This window comes from Rhinolophus sinicus, linkage group LG06 (assembly GCF_036562045.2).
Source record: "Rhinolophus sinicus isolate RSC01 linkage group LG06, ASM3656204v1, whole genome shotgun sequence".
NCBI classification, from domain to species: Eukaryota; Metazoa; Chordata; class Mammalia; order Chiroptera; family Rhinolophidae; genus Rhinolophus; species Rhinolophus sinicus.
The window spans coordinates 166,341,329-166,361,508 of record NC_133756.1 but is presented as its reverse complement, the minus strand read 5'-3'; the positions used below and the strand labels follow the sequence as shown (position 1 = coordinate 166,361,508).

General features: G+C 56.7%; 2 protein-coding genes across 2 annotated transcripts in view; one reads left to right on the top strand and one right to left on the bottom strand.

Annotated features, from left to right (window-relative positions):
- Positions 1–226: 226 nt before the first annotated feature.
- Positions 227–19,662, bottom strand: ANO9 (anoctamin 9). The gene is made up of 24 exons (XM_074337019.1): positions 19,489–19,662; positions 14,586–14,660; positions 14,360–14,479; positions 14,054–14,190; positions 12,881–12,927; positions 12,695–12,753; positions 12,540–12,613; positions 11,773–11,907; positions 11,555–11,651; positions 11,324–11,384; positions 11,144–11,226; positions 10,147–10,251; positions 9,900–10,064; positions 9,774–9,810; positions 9,402–9,513; positions 3,473–3,530; positions 3,289–3,386; positions 3,008–3,138; positions 2,744–2,896; positions 1,794–1,941; positions 1,230–1,331; positions 1,064–1,157; positions 813–943; positions 227–740 (listed from the first exon to the last, which is right to left on the bottom strand). Exons 1-24 carry the CDS (start codon positions 19,492–19,494, stop codon positions 713–715), a joined length of 2,256 nt encoding a protein of 751 aa, XP_074193120.1. The 5' UTR covers positions 19,495–19,662; the 3' UTR covers positions 227–712.
- PTDSS2 (phosphatidylserine synthase 2) overlaps positions 14,165–20,180 on the top strand; it is a 48,272-nt gene continuing 42,256 nt past the window's right edge. Inside the window, exon 1 of the mRNA XM_074337031.1 lies at positions 14,165–14,178. The gene's annotated coding sequence lies outside the window, so the exon portion shown is untranslated. The remainder of the gene's footprint in view (positions 14,179–20,180) is intronic.

Below are 20,180 nucleotides of genomic sequence, written 5' to 3'. Positions count from 1 at the left end.
CTGCCCCCCACTTCCTCTCCCTCTTCCTCCAGGAAGACTGCCTTGACTCCTGCCCCTAAACCCCACGTGCAGGGAGGGTAGGGGCCTCATAAGGCGCCCCTCACCTTCAGAAGCTCATGGAAACCCAGAGGGGGGCAAGGAGGCTACCACATCCAGACCTTTTCCCATCTGGACCTGTTTCCCATGTAGCCCAGAAGGCAGACACAATCCATCAGAGGTCCAAAAGTTGACACAAAGAGGTTTCATTTTATTATAAAAAGTTCTGCTGGCTGAGAGGAGCCAGAGAGGTGGGGCCAGGGCCCCCTGACACACCAGGATCTGGGGCCCAGAAGTTGGAGGCTCAGGAAACAGCTGGTTTTCCTGTGTTGTGACTTCATAAGAAGCCCCCTTCCCTTACAGCTGTATGGTGGTAGTGGTCACCCAGAGTTCAAATCAGGGTCATGCCAAGCCTGAGCCCTAACAGTTGGAGCAGGCTTCACACATCAGACAAGGGTGCTGCGCCCAGATGCCCCAAGCATACACGGGGCGCCCATATATACAGACTTGCTAGGATCTCTCATGTGCAAGGACCCATACACCCACATATATGTGGGCCTTCTTACAGTACCCCCCCCCATAACACACACACATGTACAGCCCTGGACAGTGGTGGGAGGTGGTGGTGGCGGTTCTGAATCTCGGCTCCTGGGCGCCAGTGACAGCTCTGGGTCCCCTAGACGGTTGTGCTCTTGGGGCTGGAGCTGGAGGTAGGAGTGGAGTTGGTGGTGGTCCCCTAGACCCAGCACCACCCTGCCCACCTCGGCCTCCCATACCACATCTTCTGGAATCTCTGGTACTTGTCCCGGAGTCTCTGGTACTTCTCCACCAGAACAGTGTTCTTCACTTTCTGAGGGACGTCAGGCACAAACCAAGCAGCTACGAGCTTGATGCACAAGGCCACGTGCTGGGGGTGGGACAGGGGCTGAGTGGGGGGGTTCAAGCAGGCTGAGGGGGGTTTTAGGGCCCGGGGGCCAGAAGAAGGGCTGGAGAGCGGCCCACCCTGAGGTGCCCAATTCTGGCCTACCTCAAACAGGATGAGGAAGGCCAGCCGGATGGCCAACAGGACCCAGAACTGCTCGGAGAAGTTGTGGTCCTGAGCATTGCGGTAGTCCCGGTACCTGGGGTGGGGAAGGACCAAGGTCAGGGGTCAGGAGTTCAGATGGCACCAATGGGGGAGGGGGGTTCCAAACCTGCACTCAGTGATGTGCTCTGAGCCCTTTATCTTGACAGAGTCATTGAAGTCCTTGGTGTAGAATACAGACAGACTGTGGTTGACGTAGCCTGTGAGGCAGCTGGCGGGGAAGAGGAGAGTGAGTCTGGGGGTGGGGGCTGAGGAGGGCGGAGAGGGCAGGGTGTGGCCCCTTCAGGTGTTTCCCTGGAGCTAAGTCCTGTCTGATGGGGCCATCACGGTGGAACACAACGAAGACCCCTCCATTCCCCAAAGACGGGCCATTGGGGGAGGCTGAAGGGACTGGGGATGAAACCAGCTGCCTTTCCTGCCAGGGGCTGAGGGGGCCATGCTGGTTGTGTCCACTTAGATGACAGCTGGTTCTGGGTCCTTAATACCCACTGGGTTTCCTGTCAGCACTCCTGGGTCTGCAAGTCAGTGCGGGAGGGCAGGGCCACCCCAGGCAATGCTGACAGCATCAAGGCTTCTCCTGGGCTCCCCTGGGCTGGGCTGTGGTTGGGCCATTTTCCCAGGGTTCCCTGGACAGTGTGAGATTCCCCAGGGCTGTGTGGCAGCAACCCCTTACTCGACTCCAGGGTGGGCCCCCTCTCGGCATGGGCCATATCGGTACTTGTACACCACTCGGGGGATGAACTCAGATGTGAAGGCGATGACCATCCCATTGGCAATGACCGCCAGCACGCCGATGGTCTTCAGCACCTGCAGCCAGGTCCCTGGGCCACAGCAGTGGAGTGAGGTGGTCTGGTTCCTCAAGCCATGACCACTGGTACAGCCCGTCCCACCTCCACCCATCCATCTCCCAAGGCTGGAAACCTGAATAATCCCAGGGTCTTGTCACACCTCTGCAAATGGCACCCCACTGCAGTCATGGGGCCAGGCTACTGATGAGGGGACCTGGGCCAAGGTGGACATAGCCCAGCCTCTGCTCTCCTGACCCCTTTGTCCTTGACATAGACGGGAACAGGCTCTGGTCCCTGTCCCGCTCTTCTGCTTGAACCCCTCAGCTGCCCCCAAGCCTGCTCCACCTCCTGGGTCCTCACCCCTGGTGGAACCCTTTAACCTGGGGCCCCTCGCAGGGCTCCGTCTCTGCCTATATGCATCACCCCATCCTCTCTGTTTGTCCCTGACACCTGTTCCTCTCAGTGAGGCCAGTCTAGTGACAGGCCACCTGCTCTCTGCCTGCCTCAGCTGCAGGGCCCTCCATCCCTCAGCTCCCCGTCCTCAGAGTCCAGCTTTTCTGCCTGGGCCCCCCAAGGAGGCTGCAGGCTCTTCAGCCACATCCTGGTGCGGAAGGGAGGGCCCTGCCTCTTTCTGGGACCTGAGCCCATCCCAGGCCCCCTCTTCGTAGATGGGGGTGCTTGGGGGCAGTCTGTTGGGTGAGGGGGCTGGCCTGGCCACCACTGCTTAGAGTGATTGTTTCAAATAGACTGGTGAGGTCCTAACACCCCTTACCACCCCTGCCCCGGGGCTGTGTGCCCCGCCCTGCGCAACCATCTCATTGGACCCCAGACCAACCGATGTCCTTGGCCTTGCGTGGCACGAGGCGCCTCTGCAGCCGGACCATCTTGATGGCGTCCAGGCGGATCTGCACGAGGTTGCTGAAGAGCGCGAGCAGCGGGGCCAGCGGAAAGGCGGCCACGAAGATGGTGGTGAAGCCGTACTGCATCACTGGGGTGGGGGTCGTCACCCTGAGCTCCCAGGCCCTCTGCCCCTCCAGCCCCCCAGCTTCGTCCGAACCCCCTCCCCCCAGACCCCGGTACCACCCCAGCGCCCACGCACTCATCTCCATGAACTCATCGAACAGGCTGAAGGTGTGGACCGGGTTCAGGTAATAGTTGTGCTTCCAGTCCCTCAGCTCCGGGTCTGAGGACTCACAGCCTGGCATTGAGCGGCACTTGTGGGCCAGCCATCTGTGAGTGATGAGAAGCAGGTGGGGACAGTGAGTGGTGCTGGGGATGGAGGGACCCCCGGAACTGCTGGCTCTGGGAGGTGGGGAGAAGGGCAGGGAATCAGGGAGGGGTCCGAGGTTCAGGTGCCCCGGGAAGGAGGGTGGTCCTCACGGCTTCAGATACTCTATGCAGTTGCTGAGCGTTTGTTTCAGACCCATGATGATGGCCATCTGCAGGAACAGGTCCATCATGCAGCCACTGAGATGGCACTGCGGGAGGGGCAGGGGCGGGAGGTCAGGCCTGGGAGGGAGGGCAGTTCAGGGACAGGGCAGCAAAGCGTACAGGACACACTGACCTCCTCCAGCTTCCACAAGCCCGCCAGGCGCACAGACTTCCCAGGGTGACCGTTGATCCTGGAAGGATGGTGAGGCTGAGGGCAGCACCTTGCCTTTGAAGGGGTGGGGGTGGAGCAGGACAGAAGGGGCAGTGGGGGGGTGTGAGGGCCTGGGGGGAGGGCAAGGAGCCTGCACTGCAGGTGAGCAGAGGCTTACGCCCCACACACGCACACACGGGGAAGGTCAGCTGATCACCAGCTCAGTCGTGCATTGTAGACAAGGCCTGTGAGGAGTGGCCTGTTTCCCCCCATGGAAACTGTGCACATAGGGTTACTTTGAGTTTAAGTCACCTGCTGTCCATAACATGATAAAAATATGAATTCTATTAAGCCAAAGGCTGGGCTCATGCCCAGTGGTGAAATCCTGGATGTACTCCTGTTCTAGTTTCTGATAGGTATTCAACAGGGTTCTAGAACAATATAAATTGGCAAAGGGAAAAATTCCTATTTTAGAAAATATGATCATGTACTCGGAAAACCAAAATATACCAACTAAAAATCTTGCATACATCAACTGACAGTGTTCAGAGGGAGCGGAATTGATAGCGAGGCCAACTCACTTCCTGGTGCCACACGACCCATGGGACACAGCAGAAGGTAGTCGGCCACACACACCAGCAAACACTGAAACGGCGGTAGTGAAGTTCACAAGAAATCGGTGGGCCCCATGTGCAGAAAACTAGAGCTACTAAAGAACATTAACAAAAGACGTGAATATAGAAACCTTATTCTTTGATGGGAAAAGTCAGGACTATGTTTGTGGGAGACAGAGTGAAGGGCCCCCAAAGATGACCACATGCTAATTCTTGCAGCCTATGACTATGTTACCTAACACAGCAGATGGCACCGAGGTTGCTACCAGCTGACCTAAGTGGGGAGCTTATCCTGGGTTATCCAAGTGGTCCCAGTGTGAGCACCAGGGTCCTTAAATGGGGAAGGGTGGGAGCCAGAGAAATGGCAGGATGAAAACTCAACTGCTGCTGCTGGCTTTGAAGATGGAGGAGGAAGGGGCCAGGCGTCAAGGGATTCAGATGGCCTCTAGAAGCTGAGAATGGCAGAACAGACACTCTCCTTGTGCCTCCAGACAGAACACAGCCCTCTGGCACCTTGGTTTCAGCCTGGTGAGGCCCGTTTTTGCTTTCTGGTCTACCCAACTGTACATTGCTTAAAGCCACGAAGCTGTGGTTATCTGTTACGGCAGCAACAGAAAATTAACCCAGTATCCATGTTGGTTCTCCCTAAAAAACTAGAATTCTACCACAATCTTAAGTAAAACTCCATAGAACTTTGATGCAGTTTGACAAAATGATTCTAAAGTTCACCTAGAATAATAAACGGGTAAATGACCATAAAAAAAGGAAAAGCAAGAAAGAAGAGTAAGGAGCAAGCACAGGCCCATCTGGCAATAAAGCACAACACACACAAAGATAAAATTTTTAAAAAGCCCAACACAGTGAGTCCTGGTCTTTTGGGAACAAAAAAACAGGCTTCCCTCTGCCCCTTGCAGCACAATAAATCCCTCATGAATCAAAAGATTCCAATGTTTAAAATGTTGAAACCATAAACATGTAAAGGAGATCACAGCTGAGTACCTTTTTAATTCTGAGGGAGCCTTTTGGAGCACGGCCTGCAAAACGGACACAATAAAGGAACACACAAATGGCATGACATAAAGAAGATGTGTCCCGGAATAATATGGGCTACTGGATAAGCATTCACGTCCTTTCCCCAGACCCACACACAATCAGGTGGTGTGTGGAGACAACCAGACTCTGCTGCCATCTGTTCCGCTCCTATTAACAGTGTGACGCTGAGGAGGTTTCTTCACCTCTCTGGGCCTTAGTCATCTCATCTGTAAAAGGGGGAGAAGAGACGCCCTACCCAATAGGGCTGTTGTGCAGCTTAGAATCGAACACGAAGCACTTAGAATGTGTGAGTGTGCAATGAGTGTGAGTTATTACAAAGACCTAGCCCATCTGCCCAGGAAAACCCAGCCCACCCTTTGTTCTCCAAGATAAATGGGGAGCTATGAATCTTCAGGTACAAGGAAGACCGGCTGTGCAAAAGAGAAGAACCACAGTGAAGAAACAGACACTGGACCCTTTAGGGAACAAGAGATAATTAGGGAACAGAAGAGAACTTAAAGAAGGAAAAATCCATTGATATCCTCAAGAAAAGACTGCATCTATAAAAACAAGAAAAAGATGCTACCGGGCCAGCCCGGTGGCTCAGGCGGTTAGAGCTCTGTGCTCCTAACTCCGAAGGCTGCCGGTTCGATTCCCACATGGGCCAGTGGGCTCTCAACCACAAGGTTGCCAGTTCAATTCGACTCCCGCAAGGGATGGTGGGCTCTGCCCCCTGCAACTAAGATTGAACACGGCACCCTGAGCTGAGCTGCCTCCCAGATGGCTCAGTTGGTGGGAGCGCGTCCTCTCAACCACAAGGTTGCTGGTTCGACTCCCACAAGGGATGGTGGGCTGCGCCCCCTGCAACTAGCAACAGCAACTGGACCTGGAGCTGAGCTGCGCCCTCCACAACTAAGACTGAAAGGACAACAACTTGACTTGTAATAAAGGCCTGGAAGTGTACACTGTTCCCCAATAAAGTCCTGTTCCCCTTTCCCAATAAAACCTTTAAAAAAAAGACTTGGAAATGAAGGCTTTAATTGTTAAAACAACTAGAGAGGCAAAAAGACAAAGTGAAGGAAATCTCCAGATGTTGACTATAAAGACAGAGGTGGAATATGTGAGAGAAAAGGTGAGAAACTCAGAGGACAAACCCAAGAGGACCAGAAGTTCCACAAAGAGACAGTGAAGGGAAGATTTTCTTTTTTTAACTGAGAGAAAATTATAAAAAGAAAAGAGAATTTAGTGCAGCTCAGCAGGATGGGGATTTTTCTTGGAAGGACAGAATAATTGACCAGCACAGTGCATGAAGAAAAGACTGAGCCCTAAATTGTTCCCCAGTTTAAAGAGAAGATCCAAAACTTCTAGAAGGAAAAAAACTAGGTCCACTAGAAAGGAACAGAAATCACATTTCCTGCACTTCTCCTCACCCCTTTGGCATGTTCAAAGACAGTGGAGCAATGCATTTAAAGTTCTAGAACGGAATATCGTTTTGAAGCTAGATTTCTGTATCCAGTTGTGTCAGCCGTACAAAGGAACAATCATGACATCTTTGGCCATACAAGAATTCAGAAAGCTCACCTCTCAGATATTTCCTTAGGTAAATGAAAGCCAAGAGCAAGAAAGAAGGCGGCTTGGGAATCCAGGAAGTGATGGTCTAGCCCGGGAAAGCAAAAAATACAGGAGGCACAGAGGGCAGCTGACCCAGTGCAGTGAGAAAAGTAGGGGGCTCCCAAGGAAGGGCCCTGGGAGGACAGAGACTCTGTACAATAGACAAGATGATAGACAGAGGCTGGTCAAGAAATATCTGCAAAGATGCCCGACTCTCACTGATAGTTTTCTTTAAGGCACCTTTAAAAACAAAAACCCTTTGCCCATCACCTCGATGGAGTGTGCAATAGAGTGCACAGTGGGTGGCTTTGTGGGTGAGCATGGCATTTTTGGAGGTCCCTTTAGCACTCTACCTAAATTCAGTGCTCTCCAATTGTCGATTAAAATGGCTGGCTGCTGACACCACCTACCAGGCATCACCTCGCAGATGAAGGGAATTGGATTGTAGGGTTGAGCCAGTGGTCATTGAGCCCTCACACTGTACCTTCCCCAGCTGGGCTACCAGTGCACAGACAAGTATCCCTCCTCCTCCAGGCAGGATACCAGGGATTCCCCTTCAGGGACCAACAGACATGCGGCTCAGATGAAAGCCACTGGAGTGTGCCTTTCTCAGTTATGGACAGGTGGCCAAGAATCGAGGACATCTAAGGAAAGTCTCTACATCAAAATCAGAGACCAATCCAAAAAAGAACATAAAAGAAAGCCAGAAGGAACAGAAGTGATGCTAGAGCAGGAGAAAAAGAGGCATCATCCTTGGGCAAGAACAGGCAGGGTGTGCCAGTGGCACGACCAGGTGGCCGTGAGGAACCTGTAGACGTCGAAAGGCATGCCCGGAACTTAGAACGCGAGCAGAAGTAAAACGTTCCAGTGCAAGGTTGGAAAAGAGTTGAGAGAAAACCCCCAAAGCTGGAACAAAACTGGGAGAAAAAAACAAAGGCAATTAGGTGGTCAATCCAGGAGATCCAATTTCCAAACAAAAAGAATTCCAGAAACGTCAGCAGAGGTTATCAAACACAAGATGCACAAAAATCCCTCAGAACCGAGGGCCCGAGGCTCGAGCCCAGCAACTGTGGCAGTTCCTTCTCATGGGACGCAACACACGGTGTGCTACGGCCAGGCCTGCCATATGGCTGAGAACTCAGCAGAGCACAGGCCCCGCTCCCTGCGGGAGCCGCCATTCCGGACAGACAGTGAACAAAGATGTGTGTGGTGTGTCCTGGGCAGCCAGATGAGGTGGAAGCCACGGAAGGGGACCCAGGTTGTTGCCCAGCCACGTGGAGGAGGGAGATTGGGGACGGGCTTGGGGTGCCTGCAGGACATCGGAGGGGGAATGGTGAGAGGCAGCTGGGGCTGTGAGCCTGGACTCCAGGGAGTGGTCTGGGCTGGAGACAGGAGTGAGTGAGTGTGTGTGTGTGTGTGTGTGTGTGTGTGTGTGAGACGGTGCCTAGGGTCACAAGAATGGGTGCTGGGGAGGGCATGGTGACATTTGTACTTTGGGAGAAGAGGAACAGCCAGCAGCGGGGAGGGGAACAACCAGTACCAAGCAGGGAGAAGCTGCAGGGGGAGACCCGAAACTGGATGTGATGGTGAGAGGATTATGTGACAGAAAGTGACAGCACATTTGTGATGGTGGAGGGAAAAGCAGTGAGGTGGGGGAGGGGTGGGGATGACTGGTGCGTGTTGAATGAAAAAGACCCTCCTAGACTCACAGCTGAGAAATTCAGAAGCCTGGGGACTTGAGAAGAGGTGCAGTCACAACTGCAATGTCGCATGACGTGGGAGGCAGCCAGGCGGAGGGCAGGGTGTCCGCGTAGAGGCCCAGCATGCTCAGGCCTCTGTCACGACGGAGCGCAGCACATCTGACCCCCACCTTCCCTCCCCAGGAAGCCACTGGGAAACCTGTGGTCCTACGTGGATGGAAGGGCCATCTTGTGTCTTTAGGCACAGCCCCGAGGGGAAGGGACAGACACCATGATGGCGTCCCCAAGGACAGGAAGGTCACGGCACCCTGATGTCTCTGAACAGACTGGAGGAGCTGAGATTTATTTTTTAAGTTCTGGTAGAGAGTTTGGGATCCACTGGCAACATGCGTGTACCTTACAAAATGTAATCAAACACACAGAACAAGTGGAGCAATGATTTTCTTCAGAAAAGATGAAAAACTGTATATTGATTGAACCAAAAAGGTTCACTTCACTAATTAGGAAAGTGAGGGCAAGTGTGTGCCCGTGTGTTATGTGGGGGTTCACCGAGTCGTAAAAATCAAAATTGGAAATAACCCACAGGTCTACCCACTGAAGTGCTTAGTGAGTTCCAGCACATCCCACAAGAGAATGCTCACGGGTGGTTTTAAATGAGGCCTCCCCAGTCACGCAGACAGGGAAGAGGCCTCAAGCATGTTTTCACATAAAAAGCGATAGTTGTTTCCAGGACAACCACTGTGTAAGTGTGTGCACGTTATGGGTGTAAAAACGTCTGGTCAGACCCACAGATGGTGACAGTGTCCCCTCGGGCAGGGGACTGCAGAGTGGGTGCTTAACCATGGGCTTCCTGTCCTGGGTTCCCACTTGTTCTGAGCCTGAATTATTTGAAAAATTAAAGAGCAGGCCTTCCCTCTTTTAGGGGGCAGAGTGGAGTTGGAGGGCGGCCCTCACCTGCCCAGGATGAAGGCGATGTAGATGAGGGAGGAGAAGTGGGCAAAGAACTGCAGCGTGAAGAACTTGATGGTGAACTTGCTCTCTTGCTCCGATAAGGTCCTGGGCTTCTCTGGAATGAGACGTGGGCTGTCCCTCGCCCATCCCTAACCCCATGACAGTCCCACGCCTGGCCTGGTCCTATTCTGACGGCTCAGAGACACCTGCAACCCTCACCTGTCTCCTAGGACGAGCCCCTGCCGTCTGGTGGGAGAGGTGATAGAGACAGCCCCCTGCCCCGACCCAGGCCACAGGTGCCCCAGCCTGGACTCCTCCCTCCGCCTCCCGCGTCTCCTTGGGAGCCAGGGCGAGGCTGTGGGCCCCTGCTCTCACCAAAGTCACAAAGCTTCAGAGCCACACGCTTGTTGGCCTGTGGGAGGGGAGACCGGAGGGCTCACTTTGGGCCTCAGCGGAGACAACCCCCCCCCGTCGCCCCTGCCCCTCCACTCCCTCACCCACCATGGTCATGATGGTGATGGTCACATAGTGCACCAGGGCCCCGGTCACCACCACAGCCGTGGTCACCTGCTCCTCCAGGAAGGGCAGGGCCGAGCTGCTGAAGAGGGCGGCAGCCAGGACGCGGTAGACCACCAGGATGTGGGCCATGCCGATCATGAAGCAGATCTGCAGAGGGGCAGTCAGGGCGAGGGGCCTTGGGGGGCTGTGCCCTGCCTGGTCTCCAGCCCCCCACAGACCCCAGGAGTACCATGAACAACGACAGGATGAGGATGATGGTGCTTCTCAGGTAGGAGTGCTCGTGCCGCTGGAGCTTGTAGTGAGGGTCATTAATGAGCTGGAGTGCCATTTCCTCCTGGGGAGGGCACCGGGAGGCCTCAGACACGGGACGCACATTTCACATGGGGACACATGCCTCAGACATGGTACACACACCTCAGACAAGGTACACATGCCTCTGACACAGGGACACATGCCTCAGACACAGTACACATGCCTCAGACACAGGGATACATGCCTCTGACACAGGGACACATGCTTCAGACATGGTACACACACCTCAGACACGGTACACATGCTTCTGATATGGGACACATGCCTCAGACACAGGGACATATGCTTCTGACATGGGACACATGCTTCTGACACATGACATGCCTCATGCATGGGTACACATCTCATATGGGGGACACATGCCTCAGACATGAGACACATACCTCTGACACGACACATGCTTTTGACATGGGACACATGCCTCAGACACAGGGACAAACATCTCACATGGGGACACACACCTGAGAAATAGGACACATGCCTCAGAAATAGGACACACGCCTCACACACAGGACACATGTCTCAGACACAGAGACATGCCTCAAATAGGGACACCCCCCCGACACAGGACACATGCCTCTGACATGGGGACACACATCTCACATGGGGACACACACCTCAGACACAAGACATAAACCTCAGACATGGGACACATGCTTCTGACACTGGACATATGCCTCAGACACGGGGACATGTCTCACATGAGGACACATGCCTCTGACACAGGGACACATGCCTCAGATACAGGACACACGTCTCACATGGGGACACATGCCACACATGGGGATACATGCCCGACACGGGGACACATGCCTCAGACACAGGACACACGCCTCAGACACGGCAAACCAGGTGTGGCCACACAGGGCTCTGGGAGAGATAGTCCTTGGCTGGGTCACCTGGCAGCATCTCACCTGGTCCTCATCCCACCCGTACAGGTCCCAGTGCAGCACCACTTTGGCTCGCTGCCGTTTCCAGATCTCCAGGAACACTGTGGCTGCAACAGGAGCCACGAGGGTGTCACACGTGTCCCGGGGAGTATCTGGGGTGGCCCTGGATCTCAGGTTGGCCCCCAGCTGCCCTCAGCCACTCACCCCATAGAGCCATGAAGATTGCAAACACCACGGTGCCCTCGTTGTCGAAGAGGTGGGTGAGCTGCGGAGAGGTGGGGGCGCAGGGGCTGGGGTCGGCCTCCTGTGCCTCATCCCCCACCCCCAGAGGTGCACCCTGCAGGGCCCGAGCCTCCCTTCCCCTCCTCTGAGTACAGGGGCACGGGCTTTCCCACGCACGAGCGGGGCCTGGCGGGGACCTCCAGGACAGCAAACCTTGGCAAAGGTGCAGGTGTCCGAGAGGCGCTGGTACCTGCGGCTGTGGTCGCCGCGAGGGCACATGAAGATGTCGTGGGCCTCACAGATCTCCTTGCTGGGGGTGCAAGGACCCGACTGGTGCGGCTCTTCCCTGCCGCCCGACCCCGCCCCTGCCGCCTGCCCGCTCCACCCCATCCCTGGCCCCGCCCCAGCCCCGCCCCTCCCCAGCCCTCCACCTGATCTGGCTGGCGTTAAACAGGGAGAAGCCGCTCAGGAAGGTGATGAGGCCGAACAGGGCGGCAGGTACCAGCATGTAGGTGTACCAACCGAGCCAGGCAAAGTACAGGGCCACCTTCTCACCAAAGTAGCACCTATGGGCAAAGCTGCCTCATCAGGGCCACCCCACAAGGGGTGACGTCTCTGGCCAGCGTCTGGGTGGGGGATGCCACATGTGGGGGGCAAGGAGTATCTGTATTGATGGTTTCAGTGTATCTAAGTGGGGCACACAGACACACCTATTTGCTTGGGGCACAGGTGTGTCTGTCCTTGGGTGCATAGGTATGTCTGTGGGGGGGTCCAGTGTCTGTGGGCACACAGGTGTGTACGTGGGGGCACATTGTGTCTTTGGGTGCATAGGTGTGTCTGCAGGGGCACATGTGTATATGGGGGCACAGGTGTCTGGGTGCATAGGTGTGACTGGGGGTATATTGCGTCTGTGGGTGCATAGGTGTGTCTGCAGGGGTACAGTGTCTGTGGGTGAATAGGTGTGTCTGCGGGAGTACAGGTATCTGCGCACACAGGTGTGTCTGTGGGGACACAGGTGTCTGTGGGTGCATAGGTGTGTGCAGGGGTACAGTGTGTCTGTGGGGGCACAGGTGTGTCTGTCCTTGGTGCATAGGTATTTCTGTGGATGATACAGTGTGTCTGCGGGGCACAGATGGGTCTCTGGGTCACACAGGTGTGTCTGTGGGCACACAGGGCATTTGTTTGGGGGCAGTATTACCTGATGTCATCAATGGGCTGCTTTTGGAACATGTTTCTCCACCGGGCCCATTTTGTCTTCAGGTCTCCCTCCCCCTAGACACAGGTGACTGACATTGAAAGCTTCCTCCCTCCACTCCCGCCCTCACGACCTCTCCCAGCAGGCCCATCCCTTACCTTGTGCAGGGGGAACTTGGCCTCAAAGACCCCTTTCTTTACCAAATCACCAAGTGTGTCTAAAAGTCACAGGAAGTCTTGGGTCAGAGGGGAGTAAGGGTGAGCGAGGACCCTGCCCCTATCTCCCCAGGTCAACGCCCCTCCTGGTGGGCCGCTACACGGGCCACCTGCCCACTCCGTCCTCACCACCAGCTGCCGTCGTGTTCTTTAGGACGAAGTGGACAATTCGGATTCTAGAACACAAGAGCTGGTTCAGGATGATTCGGTGTGACCTCAGTGGATCCCACCCTGTCTGGCCAGGTCCCAAGCCCCTCTCCATCCTGGAGGAGCCCACCTGCCTGACTGTCTAACCAGAGCCCAGAACCCAGGACTCATCTGGGAGCCCATCCCAGACCTCCTTAAATCCTCCCAGGGTCTAGCCACTCTGTCTCCAGGATGGAGCTCTCTCGGGGCCAGTCCCTCTACTCCCAGGACCCCAGACGTCTGGCCCAACCCCACCGCCCATCACACCTTCCACCTGGACCCCCCACACATCCAGAGCACACCCTGCACCTTATGTGCATGCATCCTCTTACACCCCTGGGGCCGTTTTGCCTATTCGGAAACTGAGGCTCAGACAGGCTGAGTAACTTGCCCAAGGTCACACAGCTAGGAAGTGGCACAACCGAGCATCTGACCACAGAGCCACACTCCTCTGGAACATCCTCCTGTGAGACGTGGGCCCCTGGAGGTCCCAGGGCACTCACCCCGGCCTGGCCCCCAGGCCCCATCAAGGTGCCTCTACGCATCGTCCTCCCCTTGCTCCTCCCCAAGACCGTCCAGCCCCCATTTTCCCCGGAGGCCTGTCTGCTGCCTGGAGTCCAGATGCCAGGAGTGTTTGTTGCCAGTCTTCACTGACAAGGTCCCAGCCGAGCTCGGAAGGCCTGGGATGAGCTGGGAAGGTGATGGAGGAGGAATGTGGGGAGGGCAGGCAGACCAGCATGTAGGGCTGGAGGGACGGTTAGTGGCAGAAGCAGGTGCTTGGAGGGGGAGGAGAAGTTGGGTGCCTGGGAGGCCAGGGACAGATGTCCGGGGAGGGGCATTCGGTCTGGAGTGAAGAGGTGGGGACCTGCATCCAGGTTCAGAGCCAGGATGGCTGGCTGGGAGGGTCCCCTTGGCCTCTTCAAATCCTGCACACCCTTTAAGTCTGGGAACATAGCCCCACGTGACTTTCAGAACACCTGAACAGGTGAGAACTGTCACTGTCCCTTTTCACAGGTATGGAAACTGCGGCACAGAGCTGTGAGGCCACGCTTGGGAGTCTCACCTGCTTGGACCTGGCACACGGTGGGCAGGGTGCCTCCTGGCCCAGCCTCTCACCTGGTGGTGGGTGGTATAGGGGTCAGCCTCTGTGTGGGGGCTTGATCCTCGGGCTCCAAGAGGAGTGTGCAGTACAGGTCGAAGATCCAGCTTTCAGCTCGGATCCCACAGAACACCTTCTTCTGGTCGTCCTTCACCTGGGGCAGAGCCTCATGGGACCCTGTCCTGCACCCCGGAACCCTTCCCGCATTGTCCACAGCCACTGGCCTGGCCCCTTCACCTTGGCGCAAAGCCACAGGCCACCTTTCCAGACACCTGCCCAGGACCCACCCGGCACCCGGCAGCCCCGGCCCTCAGCTGGCCCACCTCGTACTGGAAGCCCTTTCCCTTAAGGTTCTCCAGGAACTGAAGGTAGATATTCCTGCGCTCTCTGTCGGTGTGACGGTTGACCACAAGGACGTAATCCCACGGCTCAGAGGCCTCGGTCTGCAGGAAGGAGGTGTGGATCCAGGCCAGGGCTGGACGGCCTGTGCAGGGTGTGGGAGAGCGCGAGGGACCAGCCCAGGAGGGGCCGGTCCAGGCAGAGACTCACCTTACAAGTGTTGATCTCCATCAGTGGGAGACTGTCATTTTCGGGCTCCACCAGGATCTGGACGCTGTCTTCACCCTGTGGTGAGGGGCAGACGGAGGGTGGGGCTCATTGCTACCGCAGAGCATCCCCTGGGTCAGGTGCTCCACCTCCGAGGGGCTGAACACAAAGCTGGTGGGGAGGCAGGAAACCAAGTCAGGAATTCAAGGTGGGCTAGCTGTTCAGTGAGGGCCAGGAGGCGTGGGGCTGCACCACAAATTAGCAGCAAAGCTTTGTTTGGAAACACATACAAAGAGCTCCTGAAATCCGTCAGAACAGACAGACAGCCCAATTTAACATGGGCCAAAGGTGCAAACGGATTTCACAGAAGACGGGCACAGCAAGGTGAAGACACAGGAACCCCAGAAAGGTCAGGAAATGCAGGTCAGCGAGGCACCCCCTTCGACCCACTCAGGCACGGACACTTTCATAGTCTGACAGCGCCCGTGGACAGAACCTGTGTGTTGCTGTGGCACACACACTAGCGCATGAATTTGGGCAACAAAGCTGACCATCCTACAGCCTGGCCCGGCCATCCTGGGAGACCTGCACAGGGTGCTCACAGCAGCACATGTCACATCAAAATTGTGGAAATAACCCACTCCCATTGGTGGGTGGGGGATGAAGACACTGCTGTCCCCACACGGTGGCAGATCATGCAACAGAAACACAAAGAGGCCGCTACCTCACATGGGGCATTGGGGACCAACGTGACATGGGACTGACATTAGTAAAACTAAGTCTGATGAGAACCCACACAGGTAAGTGCTGCTGGCATGTCTGTGACAGACAGACACACAGATGCTGACAGTGGACAGAACCTTAGAGAGGAAATGGATATTAGCTTGGCCTCCAAGTCTCTCCCTGAGTATCATTAGTTATGTGGGAGAGGAATGAATGTCTCTCACATTCTTATCCCTGGGGGGGGGGGTGTGTGTGAAGCCTAACCCTCCTTGTTGTGTGTAGGCTGCACTGAGTGATGGGTGAAGAAAGTTTGGGAGGGCAAGGAGTCGCTTTCCAGAGGAGACTCCCGGCAGACACCCTACCCAGGCAGCGAAGGTCACGGTGATGTCACTTAGATGGCAGGGTGATTTGACAGTATGTGGTCCCCTCTCTAAAACCTATAGCCCTTCTCAGCATGAGAAGACATCAAAGGGACTTTCTCCAGACCTGAGCTGACCCACGAGGCAGATGACCAAGGACAAGGAGGGACACAGGGACCGTCCCAGATGGGAGGGGGCCAAGGAGACCTGACGACAAATGGCCTGTGGGATTCTGCAGTGACTGGGACAAGAAAAGACACAATGGGAAAGCTGGTGACATCGGAGTCAAGGTGGCTGTATTGGGCTCCTCATTTTGACCAGTGGCCCAGAGGATGGGGCACTGACTTCAGGGGACACGGGATGAGGGGCACAGAGAGCCCCCGCTGTCTCCAGAACTCTTTAGGAATCCTTACCAACGTGCTGAAGCTGCCCAAACTCTGAGGGCTGAGACAAAGTGACCCAGGGCCCCTACGCTGGGGGAGCCAGGTGGCTGAGGGGTGGGGGACCAGGGTAGTCAGAGCAGTCACTCAGGGGGAGCCTTGGGGCTGAGGTGCAGGGAGAGGATGCTGACTTTGGAGCCGAGAGCCCAGGGAATGCCCCTAGCCAACGTCACCTCCCGGCTCCAGCCTTGACCATGACAGCGTTGGCTCCATGGGACCCGATGCCACGCACCACATATTCTGTAGCCCCAGCACAGTGCTTAGCACGCTGTGTGTGCATGGGCGAGAGGGACCCCAGCCCAAGTACCAGTTGGCAGAGTCCCAGGGTGACACAGGGACCCCGGAGGGACAGAGACCTGCAGCATCCCAGGAGAAAAGGTGCGTGGAACCCTCGGGGCCGTGTCTATTGGAGTACGCCGCCTCATGCCAACTGCTGGCAGGTTTGGGCACTGCCAACCCCATCATGGCCCCCAAGCCCCACTCCTTCCATGGCCTGTGCCAGCCCCCCCCCCCCCCCGAGAGGCCCCAGCCCCTCTCCTGGCTCACAGCACTCACACCCCATCCCAGGAACCATCCTCACCATCCTGCCCACTGCTAGGACTTTGGCCCTGTTGGTCCCTCCACCTGCTATCCTGTCCTGTCTCCAGCCACATTCCTGCCAAGTTCAAGCCCGCCTCCTCCAGAAAGCCGGACTGGACTGCCCCAGCCAGTCTGCCCTAGAGGGCTGCCAGGTAAAGTACAGGCAGCCCAGTGACATTTGCATTTCATATAAACAACAGATACCTTTTAGTACAAGTATGTCCCACTTACTGTTATCGTGGAACACATTTGTCCTAAAAGGAATTATCTATGTGCAACTCAGTTTAACAGGTGTCTGTTTTTTATTTTGTTTGGCTAAAGCTGCAACCCTACTCCAACCTCCCCTCCCCACATGCTGGCTGCAGGATGGGCCTGGGTCTGCTCCCCTCTCTGTCTGTCACAGGAGCCAGGAACAGCATCAAGTCCAAGGGCAGAACCACAGGCACCAGGCGTCAGGCACCACAGGCACACGGAGACAGCCACATCTGTGCTCTATAGCGCAGTGCAGCTCCCACCCGGGCACTGGATCCTCACACCCGTCGGTCCGTGGGACTCACCCTGGCCCTCTGCTCTCCACTTTCCTAAAGTGACTGTTTTCCTCCTGCCCCATCTCCCTTCCCCCCACAGCACTCACCTCCTCCAGCTCGATCCAGGCACTCCCTGCTGTCCTACTGACAGCCCACAGACACCTGAACTCAGGTGTGGCTTGGACTACCTGAAACTTCTCCCCCGTCTTGGGCCAGAGGAGAAACCTGCCTTTCACAGACAGATTTGCAGAAAGGGGCAGGACTGAAGCACCTCTGTCTCAGGGAACAGAGTAAAGTCTCAGCTAGACAGGATGGGGGACACTTGTGTCCCCAACATCAGGTTCACGGATGGGGGGTACACACTCTCGGCACCAGGCTCTAAGGTCCCTATTGTTCTCCCTTCGGTCCTCCCAGCCCCAACATCCAGGCTCACCCACCAGCTCTGGACAAGAAAGACCCTCCCTCCCCATGGCTGGGAAGTCCTGCTTTTTGTGCTTCCCTTCCAGTTCGGTCTACAGGTCCCTATTGGGATCACCACCCAACTTCTGACCAGGCCTGGTCTGCCAGGCCACCTGGAACACACACGTGTGACATCACTCCAGCTGCACATGGATATGTGGGGGCCTCCCCCCACTATCCCTGAGGGCTCACATCACACCCCTGGGCACTCCTGACTGCTCCAAAAGCAGGGTGCAGTGTCATCATCCACAGAGGGGACATTCCTGCCTCGACCAAAGTGTCACCACTACCTCTGACCACCAACCCTGAGCAAGTCCCCACCAGGCTCTGCCTGCTCAGCTTCTGAAGCAGGGCGTCTGCCCCTCCCTCCCTCCCTGGCCCCTGTGACCCTCCATCCCTTCAACTCTCTCTCTGTCATCTGTCAATTCATCCTTTTGTGTGTCCGTCTGTCCATCCTTCCCCAGACACTCACTGATGCAGCAGCCCGCCCGGTGTGCAGCCCTGGTGGGCAGTGTGTGGTGTGAGTGGACAGAGGCCTGGAGGGACAGGCACCTACTGGGCAGGGCAGGTAGCCTGGGGCTTGGCCTTGTGGGGCAAGAGGTTGGCAGGAGGTGAAACGCAGGAGCAGCCTTCCCGGGAGAGGGAAACGTGTGTGGATAAGCCCTGAGGGGCAGTGTGCAATAGGTATCCAGGGACTCAGTACTCAGTACTTCCCAGGACTTGGTGCTCAGTACTCCCAGAGACTCAGAACTCAGCACCTTTAAGGCCTTGATAGTTACTCCTCCCAGCGGCTCAGTCCTCAGCACTTCAGCTTTGCACAAGCACAGAGCAAGAAGGGAGCTGCCAGGATGTGAGGCAGGGCACAGAGGACTGCTCAGGTGTCGGGAAGCTTGGATTTCAGTGGGGGGCAACGGGGAGTCCTGGGAGGGATGTGAGCTAGGGCAGGGCGCGCAGGTCTGGCTGTCTGCACCTGCATCTGTCCTTCAAAGGGTTGATTCTCTCACCTCAGCTGCCAGGCAATGCCTCCCCACCCACCCTGAACCAGCTCTCAGCCTCTCCTCCACCCCAGCACAGGCCGTCAGGGGAGCCTGGGGTCAGCCGAGGGGTGCCAGGACGCCAGAGCTAGCTCTGGAAGGGCTGAGGACGCCCTGGGCAGAGGTGGAGCAGGAGGCTGCTGCCTGGCCCACACCTGGGAGGGCCCTGGGAGGCCTGTGGGAGGCTGGTTTCGCTCTCCACCTGGCATGTGTCTCCTCCCAGCCCCGTGACCTCTTCCCCCACAGAGGGGACAATGGATGTCTTCCCAGATGTTGTCCAGCCCACCTTCCCAGGGCCCCCCACAGCCTCTGCTCTGTCCACCAGAATCAGAATCCAGCAGCCCACAGCTGCCCCCACCTCTGCCGGGGGAAGGAGCCCGGGGAACAGAGGGCCCAGCTGGCCTCCTGGGGCTCCCCAACCCAAGGCCGGCCCACGCTGGAGGCCATATCCCCCTCCCCTCAGATGCCAGCTGCTGATGACAGCTGCACAGTCTGGGGGTCCGACCCCCCAAGTCCTGGCTCAGGGACAGGGCTAGACATGTCCTTCCCATCCCGGCCCCACACACTCACTGGGGTGGCTAGGCTCCCTGAGGAATTCTATCCTCTGTGGGTCCCAAGGATGAAGAGTAAAGCCACCGCCTCCCCCAAACCCTCAGTGCTCTGCTGGGCACTGCCAGCCTCCCCTCAGCCTGGGCTCCAGCAATCCCACAGGCACTTTTCAGGTGAGGCGGGCGGGGCGGGCTGGAGGAGCTGCAGGTGTGGATCCAGCGCAGCGCGGGAGTCACCTGCATTCTGGCGCCCTCTGCGTCCCAGGGTCCCACGAGCAGAGGCGGTCGGTCGGTCGCGGCGCTGGCGGTACCGGAGTGTGGCTGAGGCGGCGGGGCGGGTCCTACCTAACTTCCGCGTGGGACTCACCTTCCTTCTCCTTCCCTCCCTCCCGCCACCGTCTCCTTCTCCGTTGGTCCCTCCGCCACCCAGCAGTTGGGGAGGAGTCAGCAGACCGCGCACAGGAAGGAGGCCACGCCCCTCCGCTGGTCCCCAAGGGCCTCCGACACCTTCCTGGGGACCCCGCCCCCACCTGAGGCCTTCGCCCTCACCTGCACAGGGAAGTTCCTGTAAGACGGGGTTAGACTGACAACCCCTCCCAGGGGGAAGCAAGAGCCACGTGATCCTCTCCATGACACCCCTCAGCTTCACTCTTCCTGACCCAGGACACACCTTCCCTGGTTTCCTCCAGCATCCAACCCTCCTTCGACCCCCCAAAGTCCAGAGTTGATTCCCTCAGAGGAAAAACTGGGGCACGGAGGGTTAAGGATGAGACTGGTGGGTGGTAAAAAACAAAAACAACAAACTGTCTTCTTCTTGCCCTGCTCTGCTTTGTGGCTACAACTGGTGGAGGGGGAGCTCTTGGGGTCTTGAGGATTTGGTGGCCCTGCTGGGCTGCACGGACCACTGAGGGGATGTCTCAACCACATCC

Coding starts and splice junctions, on each gene's coding strand:
- ANO9 (XM_074337019.1), bottom strand. Junction 1,158..1,229: donor GAGCACATCACTGAGTGCAG/GTTTGGAACCCC, acceptor TCCCCACCCCAG/GTACCGGGACTACCGCAATG. Junction 741..812: donor CAGAGATTCCAGAAGATGTG/GTATGGGAGGCC, acceptor TCCTACCTCCAG/CTCCAGCCCCAAGAGCACAA.